At 34.2% G+C, this 17,953-nt stretch overlaps 1 protein-coding gene across 8 annotated transcripts in view; it reads right to left on the reverse strand.

Moving 5' to 3' along the window:
* Nucleotides 1-5,153: 5,153 nt before the first annotated feature.
* Nucleotides 5,154-17,953, reverse strand: part of ERBIN (erbb2 interacting protein) — a 136,423-nt gene continuing 123,623 nt past the window's right edge. For 2 of the 8 annotated variants that reach the window (XM_080804232.1, XM_080804231.1), the window contains exons 22-25: nt 9,733-9,942; nt 8,571-8,663; nt 8,031-8,105; nt 5,154-7,229 (exon numbers count right to left, since the gene is read on the reverse strand). In XM_080804232.1, coding sequence (XP_080660358.1) covers nt 7,122-7,229; nt 8,031-8,105; nt 8,571-8,663; nt 9,733-9,942 — 486 coding nt within the window. In that variant the 3' untranslated portion in view covers nt 5,154-7,121. Of the gene's footprint in view, nt 7,230-8,030; nt 8,106-8,570; nt 8,664-9,732; nt 9,943-12,592; nt 12,713-15,211; nt 15,356-17,953 lie in introns of all 8 variants that reach the window. The other 6 variants (XM_080804235.1, XM_080804234.1, XM_080804228.1 and 3 more) reach the window with 5 other exon arrangements.

Consider the following 17,953-nt stretch of genomic DNA (forward strand, 5'->3'; position numbering starts at 1 on the left):
TTCTCACTATTTTTAATTCATTTGCATCACATTTTATGGAATCCTAATCCAAAGAACTCACATATTTGCTCTTTGGGGTATCCTTCCTATTCTTCAGCACAACTAGTGAATTTGTGACAAATTCTACTTCCCATTATAGAGATATTTAAATGCTTCCCTAACAGTTGATCTTGCAAATTAAATAGTCTCATTTATTCCTGAGAAGATACCATTTCAAAATAATGATTTAACTATTGGTACTTCTGTTTGAGGGCCCTTTTCATGGTATTGCTTTTCTTCAAATGCTCAGTAATTACTGTTCTCATCTTAATGTGAACTTGTATGAGAATGTTATTTGCTTACTGCAAACCATTTTCCCTGATGGGCAAAAGGAAGGACAGGACATTGGGTAAGCCTGATAGAATGGTTTGTACTGGTTTTCCCTTCTAATATAATCACTCACATACATCATCTGCATAGTGCTTGGGATAAAAAGGGTGGTAACTATAACCAACCGCTTATGATGCAGTACTCCCAGCAGTTATCTAAAACTTCTTGATCTTTTATTCTGTCTCTACTTTTGAAGCATCCCTGAAGCCAGATTCACCTTTCAGGTAGAATTCTCTGGCCCTATCTGTCCTAGGATTTCAAAGAATTCCTTAAAATTTATCTATCCAATGCACCTTCATTTCTCCAAACTGTGGAGATTAAATAGTACTTTTACCTACCATAGCATGAAATAATCCTCTTCTCTGTCACTTCTATTGGTGTGGATGTGAGGAGCCTGAAGGATGTACCAGCTTGAACAATGTACTTTGTGACAGCTAAGCCTGTGCATGGTTCCTCCTATTCTTGGGAAATTGAATGCTTCTTGAAGGATGATCCAAATGTGAAAGATGTTTTATTATTTATTTGTTTATTTATTTATTTTTAAAAAGATTTTATTTATTTATTTGACAGAGATCACAACTAGGCAGAGAGGCAGGCAGAGAGAGGAGGAAGCAGGCTCCCCACGGAGCAGAGAGCCCGATGCGGGGCTCAATCCTAGGACCCTGGGACCACGACCCGAGCCGAAGGCAGAGGCTTTAACCCACTGAGCCACCTAGGCGCCCCTGAAAGATGTTTTAATATACATTCTGGGATAGCATCAGTTCTCAGAGTATTAGTTTTTGCTTTTCATGAAGATGAGAAACCTTCCAAATCATCCATCCTAAAAATCCATGCTCTGTGCACTTATTTTTCTTCAACGCTTAGTTTAGTTTTCTTTAGTTTTTCTGACAAGGAAGTTCATTGGGAAGACAACACATTAAAGAAAAAAGATCCTTCTAAAGCTTTGCCTTGAAGGAAAAAATTGATTAGATTTAAGGAACATCAGTTCAGGAAAAATATGTATAGACTTTAACGTGTTTTCATGCAAAATAAAAATAGCTCTATTGAATAATGGTGGAGGGTGGTATAATTTTACACTGTGGACTTCTTCCTTTACTGATGATATGTGAGCTTTTCATATCCTGTAATTAGATTAAGGGCTGATTAAGAAGCTAGATGGGCCACATGAAATCCCAAAGGAGATCATAATTGTCTCTGACCGCTTTATGAAAAGGAAATTATCAGCAGAATTATTTTTTCTCCAGTCTTTTTCCTAACAATCCTATAGAAAAGTTTTAGGACTAACTTAATTGTTCCTAATAATAAAAGCAGAGGAGAGTCTACTGAGGTGTTTTTCCTAAAAAAAAATTCTCAGTTTAGAATGCAAATTGTTTCACAAAGAATGCATAGTCCTAAAAAAAGAAAAATAAGATAGCATTGTCTGTTAAGTTTTCTAAAATTGTAAATGACTATGCTGACTATCCCCTGGGATTAAAAATTTCTGCAGAAGTAAAGAAACTGCAGCTTTAGGTATAAAATAGACAACCTTTTCTGAACTATTAAGCATGGGTGGCTCATTCTATTAAACATCTGACTCTTGATTTCAACTCAGGTCAACTTCATCTCAGGGTTGTGAGACTGAGTCCTGTGTCAGGTTCCACAGAGCGTGGAGTATCCTTAAGATTCTGTCTCTTTGGGTGCCTGGGTGGCTCACTCAGTTAAGTGTCTACCTTTAGCTTGGGTCATGATCTTAAGGTCCTGGGATCAAATCCTGCACTGTGCTCCCTGCTCAGTGGGGAGCTTGCTTCTCCCTCTCCCTTTGTCCCTGTTCATGTGCTTTCTCTCTCAAATAAATAAAATCTTAAAAAATAAAGAAAAAAAGAAAAAGATTCTCTCTCTCCTTTGCCCTCCTCTCCCCAGATGGGTAGGGTCACCTGGCTGGCTTAGCAGGTAGAGCATGAGACTCTTGATCTCAGGGTTATGAATTCAAGCCCTACTTTAGGCATGGAGCTTATAAGAAAGAAAGAGAGAAAGAGAGAGAGAGAGAGAGAAAGAAAGAAAGAGAGAAAGAAACAAATAGGGATGCCTGGGTGGTCAGTCAGTTGAGCTGTTGCCTTCGGCTCAGGTTGTGATCTTGGAGTCCTGGGATCGAGTCCCGCATTGGGCTCCTTGCTTGGCGGGGAGCCTGCTTCTCTCTGCCTCTGCCTGCCACTCTGCCTGCTTGTGTGCTCTCTCTCCCTCTGACAAATAAATAAAAATAAAAAATCTTAAAAAAAAAAAAGAAATAAACAAGGGAAATCCCTAAAAGTTGGAGCAGGCTGCTCATATAATCTACATTACCTTTAAAAGACAAGTGGTATTTTATTCCCTTGTGCATCAACTATGTGTATTAATATTTTTGATGAAACATAAAATTATTTTGATTTCAGTCTATTTCATAAGATATCTATTTACTATACATTAAACCAAAAGCATAAGCTAATAGAATTTCAACTGAAGTAATGAAAAAAAATAGCCTTTGAAATAGATTTGACTTCTCACCAATCTTGAACTAACTGGAAAACATTTCCCATTCCAATGGCTTCCTTTAGAAGTAAAAGAACAGCAATTTAAGGTAAACTACACTTCCTCCATACTCAGAAACACAAGGGTTTAAAGTAAAGGTATAAAGGGCTTGAATTCATAACCCTGAGATCAAGGGTTTAAAGTGCCAAATTTGCTGTGTATCTTTCTATGACAGGTTTTCTCACCCCGAATTTCATAAAATAAATGACACAACTTTAAACAGCTAAGTTTATTACCTATTCACTGTGTTACTTTAAGCATCCCAAATAAGGACAAAAATTTGTAAAGTTTTACAAATGCTGACTGACTGATAAAAATATTACATAGCTGCTAATGGGATTTTCTTTTAAGCATAAGTTAATACTAATAAGTTTAGTTCTGTTTATGCCAACGTTTATTTTTTAAGATTTTATTTACTTATTTGATAGAGATCACAAGTAGGCAGAGAGGCAGGCAGAGAGAGAGTGGTGGGGGAAGCAGGCTCCCTGCTGAGCAGAGAGCCCAATGCAGGGATTGATCCCAGGACCCTGGGATCATGATCTGAGCCGAAGACAGAGGCTTATCCTACTGAGCCACCCAGGCGCCCCTATGTCAACATGTATGTTTAAAGAATTTTTCAGGGGCACCTGGGGGACTCAGGGGGTTAAGCCTCTGCCTTAGGCTCAGGTCATGATATCAGGGTTCTGGGATGGAGCCCCACATTGGGCTCTATGCTCAGGAGGGAGCCTGGTTCCCTCTCTGCCTACTTGTGATCTCTCTCTAATAAAAAAATAAAAATCTTAAAACAAAACAAAACAAAACAAAAAAAACAGGGTCACCTGGCTGCCTCCATCAGTGGAGCATGGGACTCTTGATCTTGGGGTTTTAAGTTTGAGCCCACGTTGGGTGTAGAGATTACTTAAAAAGTCTTAAGAAAGTTTTTTTTTCTTCTTCAAGCATACAGACAACTTCAAGTCCAAAGAGGTCAGAAAAGTATTTACATAATAAATATGTAAGAAATTTTAGAATTTTATAGATTTAGATGAATTGATGATTCCCTCATGAATCAGCATAAAACATCAGTTTGTATAAAGAATTCTATACAGAATAAATTATTCTGAACACATACTGTTTAACAGTTTAAAATTTTAAGGTGGTCAATCTTAAAACACTATCACTAAAAATGAGATAGTTTTGGTTGTGATGGTTTGCTGCATAATATTTAAATAATGTCAGTTATGAGTATGGGCCTTGACTATAAATTACTCAACAATATGTAAACTAAAAATGTCTTCTTCATTTCCTCAGATTTAATTTTCCACTCAAATTTTAAAACCTTATCATTGGCAACCAAAACAAAAATTCTAACAGAGTTCTTACTTCATTTTAGTTTTCCAATATTTTAGAAGAAAATTATGGGTATTTAATTAAAGTGCAAAACATTTCGCTATTAATTTTTTGTTATATAATCTATCATGTTATCTTCCTTGGTAACTAACTTTCTTACTCAACTCTATGTGTTATAAGAACAATAACAATTTTTTTTTAAAAAGATTTTATTTATGGGGCGCCTGGGTGGCTCAGTGCGTTAAAGCCTCTGCCTTCGGCTCAGGTCATGATCCCAGGGTCCTGGGATCGAGCCCCGCATCGGGCTCTCTGCTCAGCCGGGAGCCTGCTTCCTCCCCTCTCTCTCTCTGCCTGCCTCTCTGCCTACTTGTGATCTATGTCTGTCAAATAAAGAAATAAAAAAAAAAAAAGATTTTAATTTATTTGTCAGAGAGAGAGAGAGAGCGAGCGAGCACAGGCAGACAGAGTGGCAGAGGGAGAAGCAGGCTCCCTGTGGAGCAAGGAGCCTGATGTGGGACTTGATCCCAGGACGCTGGGATCATGACCTGAGCCGAAGGCAGCCGCCTAACCAACTGAGCCACCCAGGCGTCCCCCCAAAAATTTTTTTTAACTAACTAGAGGAGAATAAAACACTAGTGCATGTAATACTTGGTACATTTGTAATATATCAATATAATGTGTAGACAGTTAAGGTTAGATCACTAATCAATCATTTTTTTGTGGCTAATTTCCTTTTCCAAAATTATCTCTGTCTATCTGATGAGAGATAAAGTAGTTGAAAATGTCACCATTATATCTATTTTATGTATTCCTTATTAAAAATAGAATGTAACTGAAAAATTGTCTGAAATTAAAAAAAAGTGTGCCAAAATTAGTATTTTAAAATAAACTATGAATAAAGGGAACACCGAGGCTTGTCTTAAGAAGCTGTTTGTCATTATTTTTTTTAGAGATTACAACACGCATACAGTAAATGAATTTTATCAAAATACAGCACATTTCTTCTACTATATCCATAAAAATCAATTCCTATGTAAATAGTACTGAAAAACAACTAAAATGAGTTAAAATTTACAAAGAGTTGTTAAAGGGTTTCAATCAATATTATTAAAACTATACAGTACAATAAAACCAAGTGATAACATTTCGAAAGAAGTGCAATATTTGAGTTCACATCTTTTGAAAATTACTGCCTATTTATTCTGACTAGCAAGAAGGAACGGGTCCAACTTTTTTTGCAAAAATAATGTAAATTGCCATTTTTGCTAGTCCTATAAAAGTCTTAATTAAAACAAGGTTGAAGAACAAAGCATAACAGATTAAAAATTCCAAAATTATATTTCTTAGTAATTAAAAATGAAGTGCAATAACTGAATATTGCTCTAATGAAAGGCTCCAGGCTAGCCTTGACTAAAAACAGTTATTGGTCTTCTGTGGCACTTTTTTCTGGTCCAAATAACCATGCATTAATTCTTACCATTGCATGTTACTCAAATTTTATTGAATTACAAAGACAGAACAGAAACAAATAAAATTAATGGTTTGGATAAACAAATTAATAAACAACTATGAAATATTTGTTACACTAATGAGGAACAAAGGCAGCTGGTGGCAAAACACTATTCTATTACACTGATACATTTAGAAACCCTTTAAAGACTCTGAAGTGTTGAGTTCACATTTAATGTTACCTTTAGGAACAGCCCTTTATTTGAATACCTTTACACACTGGTAGGCCTCAAAGACCCATCCCTTTGCTCTACAACTCTCCACAGCAATTCTCTATCACTGTGCCAATTTCACAAACTTACTTTGGTTTCCTAGCTCCATGCGTACTGTTTCCTTTTACTTTACCAAGGCAATGTGAGACCAAACAAAATCAAGAGGCTTTCCTAAATCTGCTTACACTTTGTGTTACAGCAACACAATCTTAAAACTGGCCATTTTAGTTTCATGTGCTGCTTAAAATAAAAATTATAAATTAAGATTAAAATGGAATACTAATTATAAAACAGATTGCAAGGACTACCATTTGCAAAAAAAAAATCAAGAGATTTCCATATCACAAAAAAAATGCATGGACATGCATCTACATAAGAGTTAAAAATTTCCTGTGACTAAAAAATTAAAAACTGAATCACCAGTAGCAAATGTATTGTCAATGGCTATGACAAGAACAGATCCTGTAGAGCTCATAAAATGCAATTACCATCTTTTTTATTTCTTTAAAAAGACATTACATTTTTATTGCATTATTTTATTAATAAAAACACATTAACAGCTTTTTCAATCTCTGCTCCCAGATTTTTATAGGAATTGACTGTTTTAATCTGGCCTTGGAAAGTGAACCCACCAGCACCACCTTCACCTACTCACTCTTCAATTCAATATGCACATAGCAAAAACCAACACTTCAAATCTCTTGCCCACATTAAAAACAAGTAGTTTCAGCAGAAAAACATTAATACGAGTTGAATAAAAATAAGGGCACAAAAGCTATGAGACAGAAAGCTCTGCCATCTGTCTCTGGGCTACAATCAAGGCCAACTAGAGCCTTGCACAGAGTTCAGTCATGTGTATGAAATCCAAAAATAAACCTACAATCTATACAAAAACAACATATGTTTGTTTTTGTAGCCTTGGTTGCTATGTTTAAAAACCTAACAAGAACTTTTATATGGTATGAATTCAACAGTCTCCCCTATATACTGTACAGTGGTTCTTTCCCTCTGACCACAAGTTCCATTATTTCATTAATGTACAAATTTGAACATAATTTTTTGAGTTCTTCTTTACATATAAAAATAGTCAAAATATTAATTTCCCCTGCAAATATCTTCCAATAAATCTTGCTGCCTTCCCCCTTTTTTTGTCCACAATTCTTATGAGGAAACCTCTCGTACAATGATGAGTTCTACTGTGTTCTGGAAAGTTTTTAGCAAGGACACTGCTTGTCCATGTTCAATATTGATAAAACTATAGCCATTAGCCTAGAGGAAAGAAGAAAAACGTCTTTAAGAAAAACATTTCATAGTAATTTATTTGCATGTGTACATTTAAATTTCTGCTGGTACTGCACAAACCTGGCAGAAAATAAGAATCATTCTGGAAATTTAAAACATCATGTAGACTCCTGGGCCTTAGCCCACATCTACGAAATTAAAATCTCTGAAGGTGGGACCCAGGAACCTGTACCTTGTCTATGTTTTCAGATGATTCTTATGCAGCAACCCAATGTTAGGAAGCACCTGGCTAAAATACAGTGCCAGGCATGGTGTTATGTGTATGCACTAAAATATAAATGAGGTCACCAACATGCAAGGATACCAAAGGGCAAGGCCTACTCTTCCTATTGCCTTGGACCAGCACGTAAACACTACATTTCTAATAATTTAGGCTTAACATTCATTGAGGTCTTACTACATACCAGACACATAGTTCTGAGTGCTTCACATTAATTAAATTCTTTAATTCTTGTAACAAACAAAAAGATTCTTTCACTTTATTTTCAAGTTAACATTCCTGAACTTTAACAAAATGCTAAGATATACTGAACATGTATTAAAAAATATCCATGGTTTTTCCAAGGTTCTAGGAAGAAATAAGATCAACTATGAAAATATTAGAAAGTGGCCTATAAGAAATGCCACTATTTTCATCCACAAATATTGAGTGATAACCTTCATAAAAGGATTATTTTAAAAATCTGACATTTAATAATTATTTGATGAGAAAGCAGATCTTATAAAATGAAAAATTAAGAAAATAATAAAAAGATGTATCTTAGTTACCTGAATAATTTTATCCCCTGGTTGTAATAATTTTGATGCTGGTCCTTCAGGCTGTACCCTTGTTACAAATATACCCTTTAATAACAACAAAAAAGATAAACCCTTAATGGAAAACAGTATGCATCAATGACAGAATAAAAAGGAACAATTTTTCTTTGACAGTATATAAATACTTGAATCACAGCACAAGTTTTCTCACCATCTTCTCTGAATATTGTTATTTTTGGTGCTGGTAATTCTGACTTGAGTATAATGACTTCTCTTAAAGTACAGATGTGCAGAAATGTAATAACCAAATTTAAAAATCACTCCACAATGTAATGAACATTTAAAACTGGGGGTTTAATTTGTTTTCCTCTAACAATTAATTTGAAGTGATCACATTTCAAAACAGAAAGCTGAACAATACAAAGAGAAATAAAAAAGGTGGTATCTGTCTACATTTATGTAAGTATCTGTTGGATTTTTACTTATGTACAAGAGACATTAAGTAGTGAATAAAATCTTAGGAGAATCTCAAGGACATATAAACAAACTCACGTCGTCTTCAGGTCTGAATGGATTTCCTCTGCCCCCAACACCTCCTGATATGCTAAATCCAAGTTCTGGATCCTTTTCAACTCTCACTCGAATCTGAATTAATGTGAAAATAAACTATTACTAATATTTCAGAAAAAGCTACAACACAGTATTTAACTATAGGTAAAATATAAAGATTCGTCTAAAATAAATATTCAGCTAGATGAAGGGAAACTATGACATGGAATATTATGTTAATGAGTTAGTGAGTTAAAGGCACAGCTAGGATTATAAAGCATAGCTCCTAACTTATTCTATTGCTATTTTACAAGGATAGGCAACTGATTACTATTGACCCTATCTTTTTTTTTTAAGGTATCATGGATTTTAATGATATGGAGCACACACAGTTACTATCAACTCATTACCAGTTTCCATCTGTAAAACATCTAAATTACATAGTATCTCTGTTTATTGGGTGCTTCATAAGATATTTAAAAATCCCCGGGTGGTTGTTGGATATCAACTCATTTCCTGAACCCGTTTGTATGCTTCCAAGACATGATGATCAGCTGATAATATTTTTATAACCACGCTATAAAAAAAGATCAAGAACTAAACTTGTTACGAAATACTCCTTTCCCCAGAGACTAAACCAAAACGAACAAAGCACATGTTCTCTACCTCAATTTCTAACAGTATTATTTTATCAATAAATTATAAAAACGTGTAAACGTATGATTAGTCACTTTTTACGTACTTTGGAAGATTGAATTCTCAAAATAGTTTGGAGTATAGTCAAATTTCAAACTCTCAGTATCAAATAACAATAGTAAACCATAATAGGCCAGTCACGTTTCATGGTCTACTATCCATATTCCTGAAGAAGATCTAATTACTGGAGTATCTTCAAATGGTTTTTTATAAACAACCACCTTAGGAAAAAAAAAAATCACATCCAAAACCCTGAATCCTATGTCAACCAATCAGAACACAGGGCATCATGGAGTCAAGTTAAACCATTAAGTTTGACACCATATAAACTTAATATGAAACCAAACCTTTCAACAAATTGGTAAAACTATGTTAAAATTCTATATGGATTTATTGCTAACAGTTAAATATCCTATGAAGTACATTAAAAGCTTAGTTTCATAGTTCAAATATTCTTGATTATTCTTACCTCTTGCCTTGCCAGTTCATGGCCTTGTCTAGGAGGACAATGGGGCTGTGTATATGGAGGCTGGTGGGCCACCTTCAGCATCAAGTAATCAATTAGTTGTTCTCTAGAGGGATGCCTTGCCACAGAAGCCTGAGGAAGGGGGTGATGTATTTGACTATAATTTGCCTGAGGCCTGAGGGGCTGGCCCATCTGTCCATTAATCAAAGGCATCTAAGAAAAACACGAAGTGTCTTAAAATGACCAACAATAATCTCTCATTACAAATATCTGGATTTTCTTCTTGGAGCATTATAAAGCACTAGAGTTTAACATTCTAAATCACACAATATCAAGCCACTCACACTATTTTTTTCTAATTTTGCAGTTTTAAAAGAAAAAAGCTATTAATTCTAAACTCGCCTGAATGCTTGCAGATAAGATTCTCACTCTTTAAAGGTTTCAAATGAAAGGAAATACTTTAAAATTTAAAATTTTAACATTTAAAATTATCTGCTTTTCTGTTCAATATGCATGGACCTATTTTTCTTATAGTAACCAAAAGCTAAAATGGTAATTGTGTCAAAATTTTAAAATTTAAGCCCATTAAAAGGGTAAATTTTCCCATCTCACATATACACAGAAGATGCATTTGTTCATGTTTTCTTCTGAACAAAAGTAGCAATTTCTGTGGTAGGATTTTTTTCCTAATCTGACTCTATTTCCTTTTATTTGTTTCTTTCCAGAATTAACAAGTTAATGCTACTATACGGTAGAAAACTAATTTACTTCTCGAGTGTGTGTAACAGTTGGCAACTTTTAAACTCTCTAAATGTTAGTTCCATAAACCAGTAATCACACAATTTAAACCTTAACATTCTATTTTACTTTTTGCAAGCTACACAAAAAATCTGAGATAAATATTTTGTTGTTAAAGAATTATCCTTGTTTTGGGGCGCCTGGGTGGCTCAGTGGGTTAAGCCTCAGCCTTCAGCTCAGGTCATGATCCCAGGGTCCTGGGATCGAGCCCTGCATCGGGCTCCCTGCTCAGCAGGGAGCCTGCTTCCCCCCTCTCTCTCTGCCTGCCTCTCTGCCACTTGTGATCTGTCTGTCAAATAAATAAATAAAACCTTAAAAAAAAAAAAAGAATTATCCTTGTTTTAATGCTTCTCATCGTTTAGACTGAATCTGAATTTTACACTTAAAATCACCTTTGTGCAAATGTGGCTAATAATGTGTTATGCTAGTATGAGGAAACTATCTGAAAAATAAGTTTACATTTGGATTATAAATATCTGCAAATAAAGAGATTGTTATATAGAAGGGGAGATATTTTTCAAAGATTAATCATTTAAAACTTCTTATTGATTATCAATAAAAAGGTGATCTTATTCATAAGTGAATTATAGAAAAACTGTAAGAGAAATACTGAAAATTAAATTATCCCAAAAAATTATCCTAAAATTATCCCAAAGTAGAAAAGTTTGGGAAAAGATTATGGTAATTGTTTCATAACTACATGCTCTTGTTATATGAACCTTGCTGAAGGAAACAAAGAAGTTAGGCTTTAGTGAACATTTTTACTTTAAAAAGTTATCTTTTTCACTGTGTTACACTTCAGAACTTAGTTAATTCTGGACTTTGGAAACTTAAAAAGTTTCCAACTGGAGATTTCTAACAGGGTGCAAAGATATCATCACTCTATGCCAAATCTTACACTGGTTGGAGAAAAAGTGAATGAGGTACTCTATTATCCCTATATCTTTTTTTAAAAAATTGTGGTTGTTTACTAGTTGAACATTGTAGATTTGAAGCAATTATCTGGCAGGACCCTTTAATTGGTTGTGTTGTCACTTTATTACTTATGTATAACTCTGTGGACTGCACTCGCTCTCTCCAAGCTTGTATCATTTATTCCTATGTGCAGATTCAATACTCTTCTTCTGGGGAAAATTTTCCAAACAATAATTACTTCTGACCCATTCTAAGACTGCCTGTTACCTAGACTCTGAGTTGTACCTGACATTTTACATAAATGTAAACATACCCATGGAATATATTAAGCTATCATTAGTAGATGGCTCAGGAGAATAAAAATATGAAACAAACCAATAACCTAAACTACAAAATGGGATATTAAAAAGAAAAAGAAACTGAATAACACAGCTCAATTAAAGAAAAAGAGAAAAAAAGGGTAACATAAAGAGTTATGTATGAACTTATGTTATAGGGCTGGGTACCCACTCTCAAGAACAGTGTGGAAGTTTTTATAGAATACATTAAGTATGCTTCAAAACTGTATTGGGCTATACTAGGAATATGGAAATAGGAGAAAGAACAGCTGAGAGAGAATATTAAAGGAAAGAATTATCAATCTGGTGTTGGTGACAGAAAAGTCAATTTTCTAAGTGATGCTTTAGTTACAAAAGCCATAAGAATATGATCATCATCTACTCTACCACAGACTAAAAGTCTTCCAAGGTGATTTCTAATTACATTTAAAGTATTTTAAAATGCCTTTAATAATAGTAAAACATCCTCAAATGAAGAATTTAAGACAAGTTCATCTTTAATTTTCCAAAAGGTTTACTATCAGAATGCTAAAAAGCCTCAGACTGAAACAATAAAATAAGCAGATAAGTAGAGAAATAAAGAAAAAACAATAAAATAATTTTCCACGGTGGAAAAAAAGCATTGACTAAACTAAGAAATAACAGAGTAAAAATCTATTTCATATTTCCTAATTAGTTTTTAAAAATCTTTACTAATCAAGGAGGAAAAGTCCTCAAAACATTATTTTCACTGTTAAAGCATAGTTATTTCCAGTTCAAAAGCTATAAAACAAGTTCAAAGAGATGTCTTCATTTATTTCCTGAACACCTACTTTCATCAAGCTGTCTGGAGGAACATCTTTGTGACTAAGTGTAGCTGACGAGTAGTTCGGCTGTCCTGAAAGGAATATATCATCTTGACAAGGATCTCCTGGACAGGATGTCTGGGGATGCTTCAAATGAGGGGAAAATAAAAAGTAAACAAATAATGCTCTTTCAGATGTGAAACCAAAATGATGATGACAATTGAAAGGAGATTAGGAAAAAATATTAAAGGTAGTGGAAAGATGAAGAACCAATGCAAACATTATGATCATAACTGCCATCAATACTAGTACCTTTATGATGGACATTAACTAAACTTGTTGTAATCATTTCTCTCTCTCTCTCTATATGTGTGTGTGTGTATATATATATATAAAATCATTATGATGTACACTTTGGACTAACACCGTATGATATGCCAATTATATCTCAATAAAACAGGAAAAATATCTCAGTACATTTAATACTGTTAAGCTATTTCTTCATAATGTTTTTAGTTTTATTTATAGTAATACCTAGCTTTTAACAATGCGAACAATTTAGTTATTAAAAAGTTAAAAGTCCCAAATTTTAAGAGCAACTAAAATTTACTCTTGTTGAGTACTACAAAAAAGTTTTTTTTTCCCCTTAAAAAAACCCCAAAACCTGCTATTCTTTTAACAGCACAGTGCCACCGCGATTTTCTTATTAATGATGGGCAGTACCAATAAACACAGAGTCTTCTAAATTTCACTTTAGCTTAATTCTTTCATACTAGTATTGGACAACTGTTTTGATGAATTTTTAAAAAATTAACTAGAGTTTGTCTTTTTGTATGTCTATAATATCCGTATAGTTTGCCTCACTGATAGCTTTAGAGAAAAAACAAACTCAATAGCTCATTGTCTCTGAATATATTTTTTTGTAATATGCTAAGAAGCAAGATGCCCATACTTTTCATTTTAATTTAGTTCTAAATACACCCAGCTATATTTTTAAAAACCAAAGGGACCGTGATAAATAGCACTATTGTTACTTTCAAAACAATATGTGGCTAGCAACACAGCTGTGTTTACACTACATCATCATTTTGAAAAATAATCTGAAATCTACTTCATTATGATATGCCACAGGATACACATAAGCCTAAGGGCTTGTGACTTAATCTTAGAAACTTTATCTGCAATAGAGCTATCATGTGCAGTTTAGTTGCTGGTTCAAAGCACTGATTAGCATTTTTAGATTTGGTTTGATCTAATTTTGTGTATTTATGCAATGAACATTTTGCCTTCCTTCCCCATTTTTGAGATGTGCTTTCGGAATGCACAGTAATCAACTTAGGTAATAGCTTAAAGTTTAAATTCAAATCTGAATATATAACTTTATCTAGTTTTTAAAAGAACAAATATATTATGAATGAAAAAGCAAAATGCAACAAAGTCAAAGGCTATGAGTTTAAGAATAATAAACAAAAAATATCACTGTTTAAGAATTTGGAAAGAACAATCATTCCAGATGACAATAAAGATTATTCGAGTTAATAAAAGCCCCTGGTCTTCACTCTGTGGTTTCAGCTGGAATGAGTACCAGAAATTCAGGGCTTAATAGCTATCACTCTTCTCTCTCCACTTCAAAGTGATAAATTACAAAACAATTGCTAGGACTCCAACATAGAAACAGATGGCACAGCAAGAAAGGTGAGGTCCAGCCACAGCAAAGTGAATCCGGGAGACCACTCTTGTCCTAGAACACAACAATGCAAAGCCAGCAAAGCATTAAAAAGGGATTGGTGATGAGGACCCTTGGGATAAGGCAAGGATCCAGAAGTAAGCAGGGTCAATATGGAAATAAAACTAGGGGAAAGAGACAAAATAATGTTGTCGAAGGAGAAAAATCTTTTCAGAATGGAAGGAAAGGGGGAGAAATAAATATTTATTTATAGGCCATGCTACCACCTTAAGTTGTTACGAAGAGAAAAATCTTAAAATAGAGCCGTACCAGAGTTGTTCAGTTCTTTCTCCTTCTCTGCCATTCTTATCACCTACCCTTAACTTTCATTAGAAGAATAAACCTTCCTTCTTTATCATTAATGACTATGCTGAAACATGTATAATAAAGGATTTGGGTTTTGCCTTTTCATTGGTACTTATTACAATTTTTCCAGCCTTGTATTTAATCATATTCAGTGAATTGTGATTAAACTTACTTCCAGGTAGTGATTCTCATTTGCCAATTCTAAATCACTAAACTAAAAATTATTCTTCCCCACAACACTTCTGTATAATATATATAGCACAGCCTTCAAACTTGAATTTTGGAGACTAGCAAATTTTATTAAGCGAAAACACCACAAAGCATAATAATTAAAAAAAAAAAAACCACTCGGTTATTTCAATTGCTCATCCCTATTTACATAAACAAGAGTATATTACATCCTTAGCTTAAAAACCAAAGAAACGTAAGTGATAAATACTAAATCAGCTTTGCAGGGAGTTTTAGAATTAAGCCATGGAAGAACTAGAAGGTAATCAAGATATCTAACCCACCATAAAAACTTATTTTCTAGAAATGTGAAAACATTAAAATGTGGGGGTTTTTTTCCTTTTTCTTCTGTGTACTAAAAGTACTGGTCTACTGCAGGTACTCACTCGAAAAATGTGCCCACCAGAACCTCTTCCGTCTGCAACACTCAAGGCAAGGCTGCCTTGGCTGCCATGCAGATCCCTAGAGCTGCCATAGTGAAAGTTGCTTACAGCAGTAAAATTGGAATTAAAGGACCTTGACAGCATGCTCTGAATAAAGAGGGGATAGATTTAACAGAGATTAGTGTAGCATGCAAAATTCACAAGACATGTTATGTACAAAGACGTATTTATAAGTAACCCCAATACCACGCAGGGATATCATGCATCTAATTTTCAGTGCCACTGCAAGAAATTGGCACTATTTACCATATATTTACATGACAACATACACATATACACATAAAGTACATGTAAATCCAACCATTCACATGTTTAAACACTAAAGAAGAAAGTACAAGCATACAGTGACTTTTACGATGCTATCATTTCCTTTACTCCTAACTCATCTTATTAGAAGTTTGTCAGAAAAGAGAAACTGATGCCATACCTAGACGTATGTGTACATATGTAGTTATATATGGAACACAAGCTAATTTTTTTATAAAGATACATTTTACCAACCAGTTATTTCTTACTTAAACTGGATTTCTAGAGTCAGCTTCATTTTATAGAATTTTCTATCATTATTAAATAAATGGAGCATTTAAACATACATACATTCATAGCATAAGTCTGCAAAACACACCTGGGTCCTGACCACTATAATTTCTAAAAAAAATTACCTTAGAAATTTCCTTAGAAACATGTCTAAGGTAATTTCTTAAAAAAATTACCTTAGAAACATGTCTAAAGTTAGAAAAAAGTTGAACATATACATAAAGTTTTAGGATATAACACTTAGAAGGCTCCCGCTGCTCTATAGTTAACAGGAAAAAAGTCAGACAATGTACTTGTAAAAACAGTTTCTCCCATTCATATAAATAGATACTTAAGATTTCATTTTAGGAGTTAGTGGCATTTGCTGCTTAAACTTGAAGAACCACTGATGAAATCCTTACACTGATTAATCCCTTATCACCAATCCCAGAGCTGCCTGAGAAATGAACCTCAATAAACACAATGCCTGATTTTCATTTTTCCTGCTTATTGATCCCCAGAGCTGTTACATGCTTTTCCTTCATGTGGAGTCCCTGAATATGAGGGTCTTATGGTCAAACTGAGAGCAACCACATTTTGAGCATGGCTTGTTATCAAGAAATACAAAAATGTCATAACGAGCATTTCTATATTATTCCTAGGGAATACATATATGTTTTGCAGATTATGAAGTTGATCTCTAATACTAAGAAAACTTAACGTGCCAAATTACAATGTACACTTTTAGTTTTTTTGTGGATTCCAAAGTAATGACTAAAGAAAAAGCTAAACTTAACAGGCCATGCCTATGCTTTCCCAGACCATTTCACAAACAATCAGGACTTGGCAGAGGAAATTCAGAGATTCCAAAAACATTTGATTATAATGTAAAAATAAAGAAACTATACACACAATCACACATAGAAACATAAACAACACACACTGATGTGCTACACATAGTTTTAACATGTTCTTAACTTGAGTGGTCCAAATGACCCTTTTTAATTACATGTAGATCCTGGAACAAAGCTTTTTAGGACATCTTTGAGCATATCTAAAGTTTTTGTAAATATGTCACTGACTAAGAAGGCTGAAGCTCAGAACAGGTCCAGGCCTGTGAATTTAGGACTGTGCATAGACATCTACGTAAAACTGCACCCTGTCACAACACAATACATTTGTGCAAAGCTCAATTAAGGAATATGTCCTGGGCACTGCTATTCACTACATGCTAACAGTTGTATAGTAGCAACTAAATGTGGAAATTATCATATTATGTCAATGATGTTCTGGTTGAGTGCTTCTTACAAGAATTATTAGTTTAATTAGATAAGTCTTCAGAAGGATAAGGTGAGATCTATTTATATGTTTGGGTTCCAGGTACAGTTTGTTGCAGGGAAGGGAAGGAGGAGTTACTAACAGAAGGTTAAAAAACCAAGTAAGCTGCAATAACTTACCTATTTTTTTTTTTTTTAATTAATGCTAAGCATTAAGGAGGGCAAAGTAGCAACTTTTGATTTGGGGACTTACTTCTAGAGGTGGGGCAGGCATTGTGAAATATTTTCAAATATCTACCAGACCATAAGAATTATGTTTGGGGGAGGAAAAGGAATTGCAGAGAAGCAAACAGAGTCCCCATTATCCTCCATCATTTTTAACCAATGCTTTCAAGTTTGGTAGTCTAAATCATGTTGCTCTGTGTCCTCACAAGGCTTTTCTTAGTTTCACTGGACTAATCCTCACCTCTAAATTACCAGTGGGCAAAACTGGAAAACTACTGTCATGTACTCCTGAAGTAACTGAATGGTCAATTTCTAAATATAAAAAGCAGAGAGGTACAATGAACAAAGGGTAGCTGCTACTTGCTTCCTATTTACTCAAGTCTAGGTACATCTCCATCAGACAGGAAAGTATTGGGAGAACAGGCACCTGAGATATCAACTACACAGAATATAATGATAACCAAACTCATCTCTTCACCAAATCTGCTGTTCATTCTCTATGTTGGCATTCCCAACAAACAGTTATTCAAGGTACCACTCAAGCTTAATTCTTTTTCCTCAGACACTTATTAGAGGAATATTCCAATCACAAGTAAACTATTCTAGAGTCTGTTTTGAAACTGTTTCGAAACTGTCTCTTGAATTCTTGCCTTTGTCTCAATTCCAT

This window comes from Martes martes (genome assembly GCF_963455335.1).
Source record: "Martes martes genome assembly, chromosome: 5".
In the NCBI taxonomy this organism is placed as follows: Eukaryota; Metazoa; Chordata; class Mammalia; order Carnivora; family Mustelidae; genus Martes; species Martes martes.